General features: G+C 36.6%; 1 protein-coding gene across 1 annotated transcript in view; it reads right to left on the reverse strand.

Annotated features, from left to right (window-relative positions):
• VWA8 (von Willebrand factor A domain containing 8) overlaps positions 1 to 16,580 on the reverse strand; it is a 333,552-nt gene that overhangs the window by 213,892 nt on the left and 103,080 nt on the right. The window contains exons 13-16 of the mRNA XM_087814315.1: positions 16,229 to 16,389; positions 14,211 to 14,324; positions 5,830 to 5,998; positions 3,627 to 3,704 (exon numbers count right to left, since the gene is read on the reverse strand). Of these exons, the coding sequence (XP_087670441.1) occupies positions 3,627 to 3,704; positions 5,830 to 5,998; positions 14,211 to 14,324; positions 16,229 to 16,389 (522 nt within the window). The remainder of the gene's footprint in view (positions 1 to 3,626; positions 3,705 to 5,829; positions 5,999 to 14,210; positions 14,325 to 16,228; positions 16,390 to 16,580) is intronic.

Raw genomic sequence — 16,580 nt, forward strand, 5'->3', positions numbered from 1 at the left:
ATTTAAATATAAGAAAGAAAATGTTACAATTCAAAATAGCATATAATTTAATGCCAAAATAAGTGAAGCACTTGACAACTGCATAGAGGCTTAAAATGTTCAAGTGGGAAGAAGAAATGCTATGAACAAAGGCATGAATGGAAAAGGAAAAGAAATACGTGCAGAACATGAGGAAACCAGCTTTATTGGAGGGTCCTGCTGGAAGCCTTGCTCCCAAATAACCTGTGACTGACACTTTGAGGAGTTTGGTCTGGTTACTAAAGGCAGCAGGACTTTCTTATGTGCAACATAGTAACATGATTTTAGAAAGACTAATCTGGCAGCAGAACTGAGACAGGAATCTGCCTACAAAAAATAAAGCTCTACAGTAAGGTTACTGGCAAAAAGAATGGAGGGAAGGGATCAACAAATATTTCAAAGGACTTGGCAACTAATGGTTATAAGAAAGAAGAAAGAATTGAGGATAAGATTATTTCAGCCAGTATGACTGAAAGTATCAGAAGTTAAATATGACTCAGCAATTCCCATCCTTAACACCTGGGACCATGAAAAATTCCTACTTTAAATCATGGAAAATGTTTGACAAATGAATCCAACAAGAGATTCCCATGACAAGAGTCCTATTAAACCAGATGGTAACTTTCTAGGGTACCACATTCTAATCTCATTCCATGCATGACACAGTTCAGGCCTCACATTTCACTCCAGTAATCAGTAAGGATTTCTCATGGACTTGAAAAATACCAGCTCTCTCACTTAACATCAAAATGCTTTGCAATAACATCCAGTATAAAAAAAACCAGAACAAAGCTTTACATTCAGTCATTTTGGTGTTGAATAAAGGGTTTGGTTATCTCTGCTCTCACATCCGCCGTTAAAAATTGAGTGTACTTTAATTGAAAAATCCCTTATTTATTTAACATTTATAATATCAAATTTCCAAAAAAGCAAGTAAGGATGTTAGCACATTCCCTTAGTTACCATGGTTATGCAGTTTACGAGTATACCGTAAGGATTTTTCATATTAGCATGATTAATAATAGTACTTCAGCTTAAAGATATAAAGATTCTGATCAAAATTATTAAAAATAATTTTTCTCTTACTCCTCTTAAAGAATTATTTCTTTTACAAAAATGTAACATGATCTCAAGGAGATGAAACTCTACAATCTATTAATTAATCAATTTATTCATTCCTTCATCAAACATTTAAGTATCTACTATGTGCCAGGCACCAGACTGGGAAATGGGAATAAAAGAATGAAAACCTGGCCTCAAGGAGTTCAAATTCTAATTTAAGAGATAAAAATACACTGTGATGCAGTTGCAATAGGTCAATATGAGAAGCATGTGCCAAATGTCATGAAAGCAGACTGGATATAGAGGTTATTTCTGCCTACGGGGGCTGAGAGACACCCAACAAAACAGGGAACTTGAGTGCAAGTGGACAGAAAGAAAGAACATTCCAGGCATCATCTAAAGCAGAGGCATGTGGGTTAAGTGCTGGGCTTGGAAAACAGCAAGTAGCAAAGTGTGATACAGCTGAGGGTACTTTAAGAAATGAGGCTGCAAAAGCAGCCAGGGTGAGATGGAACTCCGCAAGCATGCTTAGCAAGTTGTCCTTCAGTCTATAGAAAAAGAGAATCCATTGCCTAATAGTTTTAAGAATGGAAGAACTTAGGAAATGTATTTGGGAAAGATCATTCCTGGGACAATATGAAAGATTCACCCATCCATTTAACAGATATTTGTTGAACATCTACTATGTAGTAGGCAAAGTTCTAGATGCTGGGGATACAGAAGGGACTACAGCAAATAAAACTTTGCCATCCCAGAACTAAAATCTGAGTGAAGGAAAACGAACAATAAAAAATGAGTAAAGCAGCCCAGCCTGAGTGGCTCAGTTGGCTGAGCATCATCCTGTGCACCAAGGTGCTGCCAGTTCGATTCCCAGTCAGGGTACATGCCTGGGCTGGGGGATCCAGTCTCTGGTCAGTGGACATGCAGAAGGCAACCAATTGATGTTTCTCTTTCACTGATGTTTCCCTCTCTCTCTCTCTCTCTCTCAGAAAGTCCTCAGGTGAGAATTAAACAAAACAACGGAGTAAACCATGTATTATGTTGAAGAACCCCATGTAAGCCCTATGAAGAACCTTAAAACAGAGAGAAAGGAATAAAATGGGAAAGATGTGTGATTCTAAATAAGAGTGTTTCAGGAAGGCCTCACTGAAAAGGAGACATCTGAGCAAATCCAAAAGGGGCAAGGGAGCAAACCTGTAGCTACCTTAGAGGAGCAATGGAGGAAGAAGAAACACCAAGTGGAAGGGCCCTGAGGCAGGCACTAGTGTGTTCAAGGAGCAACAAGGAGAACGGGGCAGGTGAAAAGTGAGTAGAGGGAGGTAGCTGGAGATGAAGTTGGTCGTGAAAGCTAGAAAATGATCCCCCCAAAGATATTCACATCCTAATCCTTGGAACCTGTGAATTTTACCTTATATGGCACAGCTGACTCTGCAAATAACATTAAAGGTATTTGAGACGTGGACATTTTTCTGGATTACCTGGATTGCCACTAAATGCAATCCTATGTATCCTTATGAAAGGGGGGGCAGAAAAGGAACTGACATGGAAGGTGATGTGACCACAAGTCAAGGAATGCCGGCAGCCACCAGAAGCTGAAAGAGGCAAGGACCGGAGTCCTCCTTTGAGCTCCGAAGGGAATGTGACCCTGCTGGCATTCAAACTTTGGTGTCCAGAACTGTGAGAAAATAAACTTCTTTTGTCATAAGCCACCAATTTATAGTAATCTGTTATAACAGCCACAGGAAGGTAACAGAGAGCCACAAGAGGAATAGAGTATTGGTGAAAAGGGCAGATAAGAGGAAATAACAATATTCTAGGAGAAAGATTATGAAATCCAATACTAGGATAATTACTGACAATAGTTAAGAACACAGATTAGACATCAAGATGCTAAATGGATGAGATCTGCTTTCAGGTTAAGTAGAAATATCCGGAAAGCAAGGAATCATCAATGATGTCAAGGTTTCTAATTTAGGTAATTTGGTAGACAGGTTAGTAGCAAAGTCAGGAAATTAAATAAGGAATAGGTCAATATAAAGGGGAAAGATCATTTAGTTCTATATCCCATCATCGCAACATCCTTATGCGGAACACGGCACTGTTCTCATTTTACAGATGAGAACACTGAGACTCATAGTTACAGTAACAGCCCTAGGTCTTTCCAACATACCATCCCAGCATGGAAATACAATTAGAGATAAATAAATCAGAAAAGAGTAGTCAGAAGCTGATGCTAAAGATGTAGGCATTATTATAGAGGTGGTATTTGAAGCCATAAGAACAGATGAGACCACTCAGCATAGGAGACAGAGGAAGCAGTGCCAAACCCCAGGAGTGCCAAGGATGCCTCTAGAGCTCAAATTGTTTTCCATGATATCAGACATGAGGAGCTAGAAGAAATGTTAAAATCATTGAAAGAGTAAAACATATGCAAAGAACAAAGCATAACACAGGAATAAAAACACCAGTTTAAAAAACAGATTTTAAAGCAGTAAACTCCAAGAACAAAAGCAGCAGCCTGTCAGCAACAGAAAATCCAGACTTACCGTTGGATCCTGTGTCTCTCTGAGTTTGTGTGTAAATGATAACAATTTGTCCAAAGCTTCCTGAGGCATATTTGGGACCTATTTTATGAGAGAATTGAGGAAAGACAGAATGAACTGGGATATCTGATCAATAAATCAGAAATTATGGCTACTTAGTAAATAATATTAGAATTACATTTTTAGAAAGACCCAATGACAGCTTACACATTTAATTCATGGATAAATTTACTTATTCATCTTCTCAGGAAACACCTATACCCACACACCCACTGCTCTCTCTTTAAGAGTCAGGTAATTAAGACCAAGCCACTCTTCTTCATTTACAGTTCTATCACTAGCATAAAACTGAGAGGAGCCTCAACTCAAAAACACATATACAATAGTATGCCTATAAAAAACTTTCATATACTATCATTTCCTTTTTTGTTAGCTTCAGCATGATTTTTAAACCCTAATTTAGGCATTTTCTTACTGAAACCAAACTTAGTCATTTAGTAGTTATCTTATGTCTATGTCTACTAAGTCACATAAGACATCCTTGGATAAAGGATGGATGTTCAAGTTGTCCATTTTTTCAGAACTTTTAAACTGCATATCAAAGCCTATAATCAGTTTATCAATGAACTCTGAAGAATAGTTGCCCAAATAACATACACTGATTGCCTTAGCTATAACAATTTAATCTAATTAAATATAATTAATTATAAAAAAATTTTACTTAAACAATAAGAAATTAAAAGTTTTAATTTTTTTTCTTTCTTTTTAAATATATCTTTATTGATTTCAGAGAGAGGAAAGGAGAGGGAGAGAGAGAGATAGAAACATCAATGACGAGAGAGTCACTGATCGGCTGCAGCCCAAAACCCGGGCATGTGCCCTGATCGGGAATCGAACCCCGATCGCTTGGATCCTAGGTCGACGCTCAACCACTGAGCCACGCCCGGCCGGGCCTTAATTTTTAAAAAAAACACAAAGAGGTATTACAAGAACATGTAGAATGTGGCTATTTCAGAAGTAAGCTGCTCAGGGTTTCTTTGGTCATTTAAGTGACTGAAACTTTTTAAAATTCTAAGTTCTAGTCAGTACATACTTTATCTTATTTATCCTTTAAATTAACCCAGTGATATAAGAAGCAGTACTATCCCATCTTCAGATAAAGAAATTATGGTTGAATAATTTACCCAAGATACGGAAGCTAGTAAGTAGTGAATTTGGCATTTAACGGCAAGTTGTATTTAAAACCTATGCCTTTATCCACAACCATGTTCACGAGACCTAAAAAGTTCATTCTCATATTTTAAAGAAGATGAGTGTTAACTTTTTATGTAATAAGTTAATTATTTGTGATCTAGAACACCATCAAACAGAACTTTCTATGACGATAGAAAGGTTCTTTACCTATGCTTTATAATATGTCAGCCGAAAGTCCCCATGTAGCTATTGACCACTTGAAATATGAGTGAGAAACTAAATTTTTTAAAAAATACATTTTTATTGATTTTTAGAGAGAGAGGAAGGGGAGGGAAAGAGAGAAACATCGATTGGCTGCCTCCTGAAGGCTCCTACTGGGAGTCAAGCTCACAACCCACGCACGTGCCCTGGCTGGGAATCGAACAGGTGACCTCTTGGTGCATGAGATAGTGCTCGACTACTAAGCCACACCAGCCAGAGCCTGAGAAACTAAATTTTAGAAGTTTATGGCCAGTGCTGCTACATTGAATAGTACAGCTCTAGAAAATACTAAGCACAATGCCTGCTTAAGGCAGACACTGAAGTAATGGATAACATATACTTCAAGCCACGAGACAACTAACCAGGTAAGTATAGGATAGGATATATTACAGTCCTTAGAGGACCAAGACTTTTTAGTATATTCTACAGAATCTAAGAGACAGCCTTACATCCATGGTTCTGAAAATATGGTCCCAAGACCAGCAGCAACAACATCAGCATCACCTAAGAACTTTAGAAATGCAAGTTCTCATGTACCATATCCCAGACCTACTGACTCAGCAATCTGCATTTTAGCAAGGCCTCCAGATTATTCTGTAAAATGTTAACATTTAAGAACCATTATATGAGGACATTTGGGAGTAAGTAGGGAGAAAGAGCCAAAAATGTCCAATTCTTCTCCAGAAGGAGTAAGAGTGCCTTAAAAAGAGAAAAACTGAAGGCAGCAGGCTAGAGCTGGCCTTACTCTTACCATTTCCTTAATCACTTGGATTTCTTCACTTTTGACAAGTGGTTTCATGTAATGGAAAAAGAACATGGTTAAGAATTCTGGCCCCAGCCACTGCTGTGTTGTGCTTCCAATAACAGGGGGCTCTGCCAAGGCGATGATTCTGAAGGAGGGGTGGACAGGAAAAATGGATCTAAAAGAGAAAAAAATTTAAAAACATAACCTTTCACATTAGAAATTAGGTCGTGGTAGCTAAAGCGAAGGCAATGAAAAGTCTATAATGCTGTTAATCTAGTCAAAGCTATTATCCAAAAAACAGACCTTGAAAAAAGTCAGGACATTCTAAGAACCGAAGATTAAAACAAACAAAAAAAGAATCATCTACGGCTAATATAAGATGTACCATAACCCCTGATGAAACTCCATCCCTGGCACAAACCACTGCTTTGGATGTGCTACTGTGCCTACAATAAATTTTCTCCATCGTCCCTTGAAACAAAATCCCATCCAATCCATATTCAGTACATAGGTCCCTTTTCTTTATTCAGATCTCCTCAAAATCTCCTATCTTGCAAGGAATCAACTATATGTCAATCTTAGAAAGACAAAGAAGTATGATTCAAGATGAGGAGACTTTTCAAAATATAGAAAATTTAAGCATCATAGGGGTTGGATTAAATTTAAATTTGGATTGGCAATAATAATACTTAGGTCTTAAAAAGGTGGAGAAAATTTAACTTTTATATAATTTACTCTCTTGTCATTTTATAGGAAACATTATTACTTTTAAAGTGAACTCTTTTCTAAATCTCTGCTAGGGAATCTGAAAATGTAAATATTCTAAGGTACACAGAAGAAGAAGAAGATAAGACTTCCCAAGAGTAGTTTTTGGGGAAGGGAATAGAAATTCCTTATTGTGACCTAATCACCAAGACCATATATACACCTTGATTGTTTCTGAGGGCTTTTACATTCTTTGCAGGTAATCACATGGCTAATATACCCTTAAAAATGGCTTAAGAAATGTTAGAGACTTAACTTCTCTTGTTGCAAAAACACCAAGAATACCATGGACATGGCAGTTAGAAATAGCACGATGGCTATACACCAGACCACATGCCTGCATTTCTCACAGGAAGTAAGGACCAAAATAGAACTACCTCCTTTGATGAGAAAAACTACTTTGGGGAAAGGGTGAGTACAAATACTATAGATTGCTAAATATGTCCCCTCCTGCCACTGACCAGAGCAAAGATGAGGGGTGAGATTTTCTTGAGAATATAGTGAATTACCAATAATTTATTTTACCAAGAGAAGGCTTCCGGTTATCTGAGGTAAGCAGTAAAGATCAGTGGCCTAGTCTCAGTTGTAATTATTTATGCTCTAATGTTTTTTCATTTTTATTGAATATTTTATTTATTTTTTATTGTGAGTGAAAACAGTTTATAATCTCTCAGTTTTTATTATAAATCAGTGGTGAAGCATAATGACACTGGGTAGATTTCTCTGGACCCTATTACTCTTACTCTTATGTTTGAAGATATTTAGGATCTGAGCTTTCTCTCCTACCTCCCCCAAAACTCCAGCATCTCTTTGATAGCAAATTAGGTCATGCAAATTTTTAACAAAATACAAGGTAGATCCAGGATTTTATGCCTAAGTCTTTGTGTTTGACTCTCAAAACAAAGAGCCTTAAGCAGGTTCTGATTCTGAGAAACAATCCTAAATATGTTTATGGACAAAGAACAGTTCTAAACTCTGACTGTGAAGGGTCTAATTACTTATTATTGAATGTATCGGTTTTGTCTTTTTATTCAGAGAATCCACCTTCTTTCACAAATTCACAGAAGACCAAATTTAGAAGAGCTGCTCTGCTTTTGAGTAGGAAGCATTATTTTCATTTCCTGTCATGTACCTTTGTTTTGTCCTTGCCATCCAAGGTCTTCAAAAAGTTTCTTGCAATGACGGTTAGGAACTACAGCAATTCATTTATTTACTTACTTAGTGTCTGCTCTTTTCCTGGTATTACACTAGACCATGGGTGGTATAAAGACGAATAAGGAATGTGTCCATGCAGTTCGCTATAATGCAGAGAAAAAAGGGGGAAATAGGGGCTGTGTACAGAACTGCACAACCTCTAGGTTCTGAAGTGGAACATTAGTATTCCAGTATGCGAGGCCAATCACAAAATCCTCTTCTGGTTCATGATTAATGCCTTTGTAGAAAACTTCTATATTATTCTTTCAAGTTCCTTAATATATAAATTTGACAAAAATGTACCATATTTTTCAAAAGATTGGAGTGTACTGTAACCTTTTTTGTTTTATTATAGCTTGAGGTGTAACTGACATATAATAAAATGCATATTTAAAATGTACAGCTTGATAATTTTTTATATTTATTTACACCTATAAAACCATTATCACAATCACGAAAATGAAAACTTCTACGACCCCCAAAGTATCCTCAGACTCCTTTGCAATCCCTCACTTCTGCCCCTTCTCACACCCCCAGGGGAACTATTTACAGTTACATTATATAGCCTGTATTTTCTAGAATTTTATACAAATGGAATCACACAGTATGCACTCTTTTTGGTCTGGCTTCTTTCACTCAGCATAATTATTTTGAGATTTTCCATGTTGTTATGTATATCAATAATCCATTCCTTTTTATTGCTGAGAAACACTGAAAAGTATTCTCTAAAAATTTATATCCATAGCATCCAAATGAACATACTGACTGCAATATATATATATATATTTTTTGGTTAAATACTCAAGTATATTTTTTCTATTGATTTTTAGAGAGGGAGAGAGGGAGGGAGGGAGGAAGAGAGACACATGGATTGATTGCCTCCCACACGTGCCCCAAGAGAGGCTGGGGACCGAACCTGCAACCCAGGTGTGTGCCCTTGCCCAGAAATCGAACTGGAGACCCTTCTGTCCAAGGGCCAATGCTCTAACCACTGAGCACACCAGCCAGGGTTTGACACCAATATTTTTATTTTTAAAATCTTTTTGTAACATCTTTTTGCTTTTTAAATTTTTAATATTTATGGAGTAGTATCTATTTATCTAAAGTTAAGCCATATCTTTAGCTTCACTTGTTACTTGTTGTTAAATTCTAGTAAAATTAAAGTTACCCTTTAGTTTAAATTCTAATAGTGCTTGCGTCTTAATTCCCATTTACCACTTCAGCCTTTGTATTACCCACCAGTACGTCAAACCACCTGAAAGTGGTTGGCAGATCCTCAGGAGTACTCAGTTCTCTAACCTTCAGACTTGGAGAACCTATTAGCATCAGGTTCCATATGACCTATTTATATGTAAAGAAGCCTTTGGGGAGAACCTAGCAAACAAAAAGGTCCTTCTCATCCTGTTATTCAATAGCTTGATAACTGTTTCTGCAGTCAGCATACATTTCTCTGCCTAACCTACCTGTCTCAGAAACTGCCTTCTTTTAATTGGGCCAGGTCACTCAGGTACTCCACTAGAGTCAGTACCAAAAAGCCAGCCACAGGCAATATACGTCCAGAGCAATGACCATCATTTTACTTAAATTCTAACCACCTAGCTTGCTCTCATGTTAACTGCTTTTCTAACTAGGAGAGAAGAGATTAAGGAAGAATCCAACATCTATTGTTGGGCCATGAAGCAGAGATTTCTGGATTATAACAAACCACTTAGCAGAGTGGAAAGTAGAATAACTTTCCCTTTTAGCTTTCAAATCACAGAATTTTTTGTGTCCAGATTCTGTTATGTGACTAATTAATTACTAGAAATTCTGAGCGATCACTTATCGTCAAGACTTTCAGGTACTGCTCACGTTGTAACCATTTCCTCTTTGGACAAATCATCCTATGCCCTGCTTACATATTTGTAAATAAGACTTTTTTTCTACCTAGAGAAATGAAATGTCTGATAGTTTTCACTCATTCAGACTTTTCACATAAGCATTTCTAAAAATTGCTTTTCCTTGGCTTACAAATTATGGTGTGGCCTCTCAAATTACAGATCATGCAGCCAGGGGCTTGGTAAACCTACCTGTTGTATCTGGAGGACTTTTTCTTACCTGAAATCTTTAGAGTACTTATGATTTTCTCCACACATATCCGTCCTCCTGATATTCTAGCTGCCTAATCACTTAACTATTAGGTTCTGTTATAATAGTTAATGGTAATGGATATAGTCCATTTCTGGAGAAATGCCAGTTATGTACCTGTATTTTGTTTTTTCTGAATATCTTGGCCTGTGTTTGAGTTTTATCTCTCCTTTCTCTTAGCAGGGATAATATTACTCTCTAAAGGTACTATTTCCACTGGAGTTTTGAGTAGAATTGATTAAAACTGACAATATCACCCACATGATATACAATGAAGTTTGGCAAAAGAGTCAAATATAGTGTTTCACACTATGAAGCTGAAAGGCTTGGTAGTTAGCTGTGAATTATGACACTCTATGGTATCAGACATGTCATTAAAAGGCAAAGTGTTCCTAATTAGAAGGTTCATAAATGATATGTTGCTAACTTAGAAGATCATCTAAAACTAAAATTACCTTTGAGTCTCCTAGCATTTATCCTTACTTAGGTTAAGATTTACTTACTCATTCAAAAATACTACGTAATCTACTATGTGCCAGGTGTTATGGCATCAGAAACAGAGATAAAGTATAGACAGAGAGTCCTGACAAGATTAAAGTCCTAGGTTCCGGTTATTTCCTGAGGTGCAACTGCATCCTTGCCCCTCCTTTGAAAATATGAGATACCATTAAGTTCCTTTACAACAATTAAACTTTTTTTGTTACTTGTAACTAAAGGATTCCTGCCAAACACAAATATAAAAATTGTTCCTACCTGAAAGCCCAACAGATGTCTAAATTTACCAAACTGGGTCTAGAGGCAAAGAAACTCTTAAATTTGCCTTCCCTTCATTACCTTTGACCTTTTTCTCTATCTCAAAATCCCCAAACATTAATAGCTGACTTTGTTTAAAGACTATCAGAAATAATTATTTGGAAAACTTCAGTTTGCTATTAGGTACAAAAATGAAAAGGATAGACGACTTAGGTTATGAGTTTCTAATTTGCAGTTCCAGTGCTAATGCCAAGAGTAACATATTAGATACAAATAGCATATAAAATCAATCCAAGCTATATAATGGGCCATATTACTTACAAGAACAACACATGAAATGAATTAATGTCCTCACTGAGTACAAATCTCCTGCTTTTTATGCTGTCCTTTTAGTTAAGGTGACAGCTCTCTCTCTTTTTTTTTTTTTTTTAATATATCTTTATTGATATATCTTTATTGATTTCAGAGAGAGGAAAGGAGAGGGAGAGAGAGAGATAGAAACATCAATGATGAGAGAGTCATTGATCGAGTTCACAACCCGGGCATGTGCCCTGACCAGGAATCGAACCCCGATTGCCTGGATCCCAGGTTGACACTCAACTGCTGAGCCACGCCCGGCCGAGCGCCAGCTCTCTATCTAATAAACACAGCCTTGAAAGAAATACTGTCAATTGGCTTAAAGGAAAAATCTAACCCAATATAACTCTACAAGAGTACATACTTATTCTCAGAAAGACAAAAATGGGCCAAAAAAATTTAACCAAGGTTAACCAAGAAAATGTAAATAAATTTACCAACAATCCATTATCACCAGGTGAAACAGATTCTGATAAGAAAAAGAATTAGACTTTGAAATGGTAGATACATTTCTGACAGAGAGGAGAATCAGTTGTTGGACATCTCGCCTCTGAATGAAGTCAATGAAGTCCTGACAAATTGTCAGAATGTAATTCTGACATCTAACTAATGAAAGCTGCAGGAAAAGAAACCAGAGGAAATGGTAAGTGGGAGGGGAGAGAGCTCTAGAATGACATACAAGCTACAAGTATGAAGAACAGCAAGTCCCAATTAGTGCTCGTCAGAATACACTAAGGGAGAAAAATTAAATTGACAGGAGATGCACTGATAGATGCCCCAATGTGCTGAGAGGAGATTTAGACAACAGGGAAGTGTTTGGATGAAAAGTGACAAATACATAGAAAAGAGGGTCAGTCACTTCCTCCTCCATGTTCCCACAGCATTACTATACAGGTCTCTATTCTAACATTTAAAAGCTGCATTGTAATTAGTTACTTATATATCTGCCACTTTTCATATGTAGGGAAGTATTAACTTTAGGAAAACAAAATGTGTGCAAGGAAGGATAAACAATTGCAGTTTACTGAATGACTCGGCTATGTATAGTTCTTACGCTGTGAAAACGCAAACCCTCAATAAAGTTCCAAACAAAATTGCTACATGACTATTTAGGAGAAATAGGGAATAGGAAGTATGTATGTGTAATGAAAGAATACTAAACCTTAATTTTCCATAGTAGGAAGTCACTAGATAGTGCCTAACACTGAAAAATAAATCAAGGAACATCACTTAAAGTATCCTGTTTAGTGATATGGAGGTAAATACCAAAAAAAACAGCTATGAATTGAAAGTGGTAGCTACTGAGGTGTCAAATGGGAGTGTCCTAGAACAGATGACAGGACTGATATTTTAAATTAAAAGACCTGAAAAACTATACAGCTCAAGTTTCATGAATGTTTAACAATAATGAAAAATTCAAATAAAAATAAAAAGTAAATGAAGGAAACCAAGCAGTGCTATGACCCATCTCCACCTATTCAAAGTGATCTCTGCAGATAGAACGGGGGCTGGTTTATATTCACAGGAGAGTTGAAAATCAACAGTGACAAAGATGTGACACTTTTAAGGAGTACAACTAACCACTCTGAGCCAAACCCTGAATGTAATGCTCAGTTGCTACTCTGTTCCTGAAAGTGTTTTCATTTGTAAAACTGCCTGTGACCATTAGGGAGAACTTGAGTACTTTTCACAGAAAAGGGTTTTCATTTCCTGGATGTTTGGCTACAAACACAATGCTCCTGAAGTCCAAAGGGAAACTGATGGGCAGGCTTGCTGAGAGTTACTGCCCAACTGCTTTGATTGATCTCCCTGAAAAATGAAAAATTCTCCCTGACAAATGAGTCACATGCAAAAGCTGAATGTCATAAACTGAAGGTACGAAATCAATGGGATCTTCATACTTGCCTCCCTAACACTCAATCAAACCACTAGAGAAATGAGATGATGTGCACTTCAGAAGCATAAATAGCTGTGCCATCAAGTGAATTTTAAAATAATTTATACAGAGAGAGTACATCTAACATTTCCTCTCTATGAAAAAATTCCAAGGCAATTTTTAAACAAAACTCTTCTTAAAACATAAACAATTACCATTTGTAGAATTTTAATGACAGCAAACCCCTTGGATTGAAGTTAAGCTTTAATTAAATAAGATCCAATTAAGTGACTAAGAATTCTCCAAAGCAGCAATCGCTAATTATGTCATAATAGCCCTTAAAATGTAATGAGACAGAAAATAACTTATATTTGCCAAACCTCCTCTAAGGAAAAGTATAGTATACAGCAGAAAGAAATATTTTCCTTCAGTCTTTTTATTTTGAAATTTTTCAAGCCCACCAAAAATTTGAAAGAATAGAATATGAACACCCATGTACCCTTCACCAAGATTTCACCAATTGTTAAAATTTTACATTTATGTTCTCGCTCTCTTGATCTCTCTCTCTTCGTGTGGTATGTATGTGTTTGTATGTCTTTCTTTACCTGAAACATTTGGAAGTAAGTTGTAGATATCTTTCTACTTTATCCCTTAAATATCTCAGCATGTGGCTCCTAAAAATACGAACAGTATCCTTCAAAACCACAATACTACTATGCTACTTAAGAAAATTAATATTCATTTAATGTCATGTAATTTATATGGTCCATATTTAAACTTTCCCAATTGTCCCCACCATGTCTTGTATAGCTGTTTTCATTTTATGTCCTGATCCAGGATCCCATCAAGTCTTATACATTGCATTTGGTGGTTATGTCTCTGGAAAATGTTTAAAGAAGCCACAAAGGATAATCCTGCATCAGGCGGCATACTCCAGTAATAACTGATGACTTCTTAGGAATAGGATGAGTTAACGATGAAACTTTTTTGTTTATTTGTTGAAAGAGACAAGGTATAGGGCAAAAACTTAATTGGCTAGGGCAACAGAAAAAGAACTACCTTCTTAAAATTCATGTCCTTATAAAATGTTGAAACACTTATGTGAAAGTAGTCTGAGAGTGCAGAATTCATCTTGGGTAGTAACCTCAAGTTTTATGACAGCAAACCCTTTGGTGTCATAACTATGAGCATGCCCAGGACACCAAATTATTAAGCTGTTCAAAGTTATCTTGGCTTGACCTTAAGTTTAAAAGAATAAAAAAAAGAAGACACACTAAGTGTGCCTTGACAGTACGTGTAGTGTATCCAAAATTACCTCTTCTGCAGCTGCTCATCAGATATTTGCAGCTCCTCTTTTAAACGCATATACCTGTCTTCTCTCAGCAGCCTGGAGCCATCATAGAGGCTTAGCTCTCGATCATGGATCAACCTAATGAGATAAAGGAAAGTTAGAAAACAAAATAATCAGTTTTGAACAGTGAAGTTATTAGAAGTAGAATCAGTCAGTTAACCTTTTAATAATGTCCATTATTACTGACAATTGAGTCTAACAATTTTAGGTGCACCTTTCAAAATTTCAAGTTGGCTAATGCTATTATAGTTGGCAAAAATATTGGTTTCTGTACTGAAGGGCAGTAGTCATGGATACTAGATGTGGACAGGGAGGAGGAGAACAGGGAGGAGCTGGAAAGGGGAAGGAGGAGGGCATGAAAAGAAACAGCTAAATGAGTGACTCAGGATAACCATGAGGTGCATATTAATGTACAAGGCAGCTGGCACATGCTCCCTTGGGTCCAATGTAACTTTTTAACTAATAGTTGTATTATCAAAATATTTCTATCTTTGGAATTACAGGATTTAAAATATCAAAAATCTTTATAAACAAATAACTAGTGCTATTTCATATATCCACTATGATGTTGACCTAACTATCCACAGCACAATAGCATTGTCTTCCAGAACAGAAAAGTTCTGTTCTAGATCTTACACCAACCATGGAGTCTCCTGATGCCCACACTACAGTTGCCCCACACAAGGTCTACTTGATAAGAACTGAGGGGAAGGGAGACTGCATAATGCAGAGGTAAGGAGCATGGGCAATGGAGTCAGTTGGACCTGGGTTCAAAACTAGCCCTGTACATTATTAGAAGAATGAATACGGAGGGTAGAACTACTCCATTTCTTTAAACTTTTATAAAATTAGGGCTATAATATCAGCCTCATAGTAGTGCTGTGAAAATTAAACAGTTGATGAAAGGCATGTGCTTAATACAGTTGTTCTCAACCTTGGCTCCACATTAGAATCTGCTTTTGAAATTTCAAGTTGGCTAGAGCTCAGGCATCAGTAATTTTTAAGCTTCATGCCCACAAGGTGATTCCAAAGTTGAAAACCTGAGATATACGGGCTTAGCATAATGCCCAGCACAGAGTAAGTGCTCAATTAATGGTAGCTGCTGTTATTGTTACTACTTGGCCTAATGGGCAAGAGATAGCTAATAAAAGGGGGAGTGTTATTTTGTTTGTGTCTGCATTTGTCTGTTTAGAAGAGAAAAAATTATAAATCTATTGATTGTTTATGGTAAATCACTGAAAGTAATTTTAAATGCTCTCAAATCTAATCAGGATTAACACAATGTTTTTGGAATCTTTAATTCCACTCAGTAACTACAAGTTTTTAATGGAAAAAAACTTTGAATAGTTAGTTGGGGAATTATTCCACTTATTTGAACTTTCCTGATAAGTCAAAGTTAAAAACCAAATGTCTAAAAGTGATAGAATCAAGCTGGAACAACTAGAAAAAATTAGTATCATTACTGACACAGGTTGGGAATATTTTCCATGAATGTCACACATGAAATTTTTTCTTAACATTAAATTCAAGACCAGTTAATTAGGAATGTGTGGATATTTTCCCCACCTAAAACTGCAATATGAGAACAACAAATGTTCGACTTTGTGAACACAAAGTGAGCTCTTCAGCTTAAAAACATAATAAAACAGCTATTACACATTTTATAGGAGGAACTACATTTTCTCTCAAAAAAAAATTCCAACGAGATCAACCAGTAATGTAAATCTATGATTCATAGGGAGTTTGAAAACAGTGGAGCTCACTCCAACTGTAGAAACTTGAGCTGTGTGACATGCTGCATCTATTAATAAGCAAATATAAAATCTTTCAAAATCACTACCAAAAGTTTTCTTAAAACACACATTTTTAAAAATCTGCTGTTCTACTTGGATAGAGAATAATATGTTTTTAAGGATCTACATTTTAAAAAAGATAAGAGTTCCATGTCTATTGTTTACTTGGCATGTGCGACACATGCAAACCTTTGCAACACAGCAAGTGTGCCTGCGTTGACCCGATGAATGCCATCCAAGAGGACCAGCTTTCCCTCCAGAGCAGCATTGACAAGGGGCGAGGAGCGCCAGGCAGTGTCTCCATTGGGAAGAGTGTACCTCTGCTGCAGCAGATCACGTGCTGTCATATCCTAAAACCAAACACACCACCCACCAAAAAAAATGTGGAATTAATTTTTAAGACATGGATGGCTGCTTATTTAGCTTTATAGTTACACTCTTTGAACATTACATACAACAACTGGGAATTGATCTCCAACACATCAAAGAAAAAGATATTCAGAGCTTTTCTTGGCCATTTGAGGGTTTCTTCCTTACTTAT

This window comes from Miniopterus natalensis, chromosome 2, assembly GCF_054644295.1.
Source record: "Miniopterus natalensis isolate mMinNat1 chromosome 2, mMinNat1.hap1, whole genome shotgun sequence".
Lineage (NCBI taxonomy): Eukaryota > Metazoa > Chordata > Mammalia > Chiroptera > Miniopteridae > Miniopterus > Miniopterus natalensis.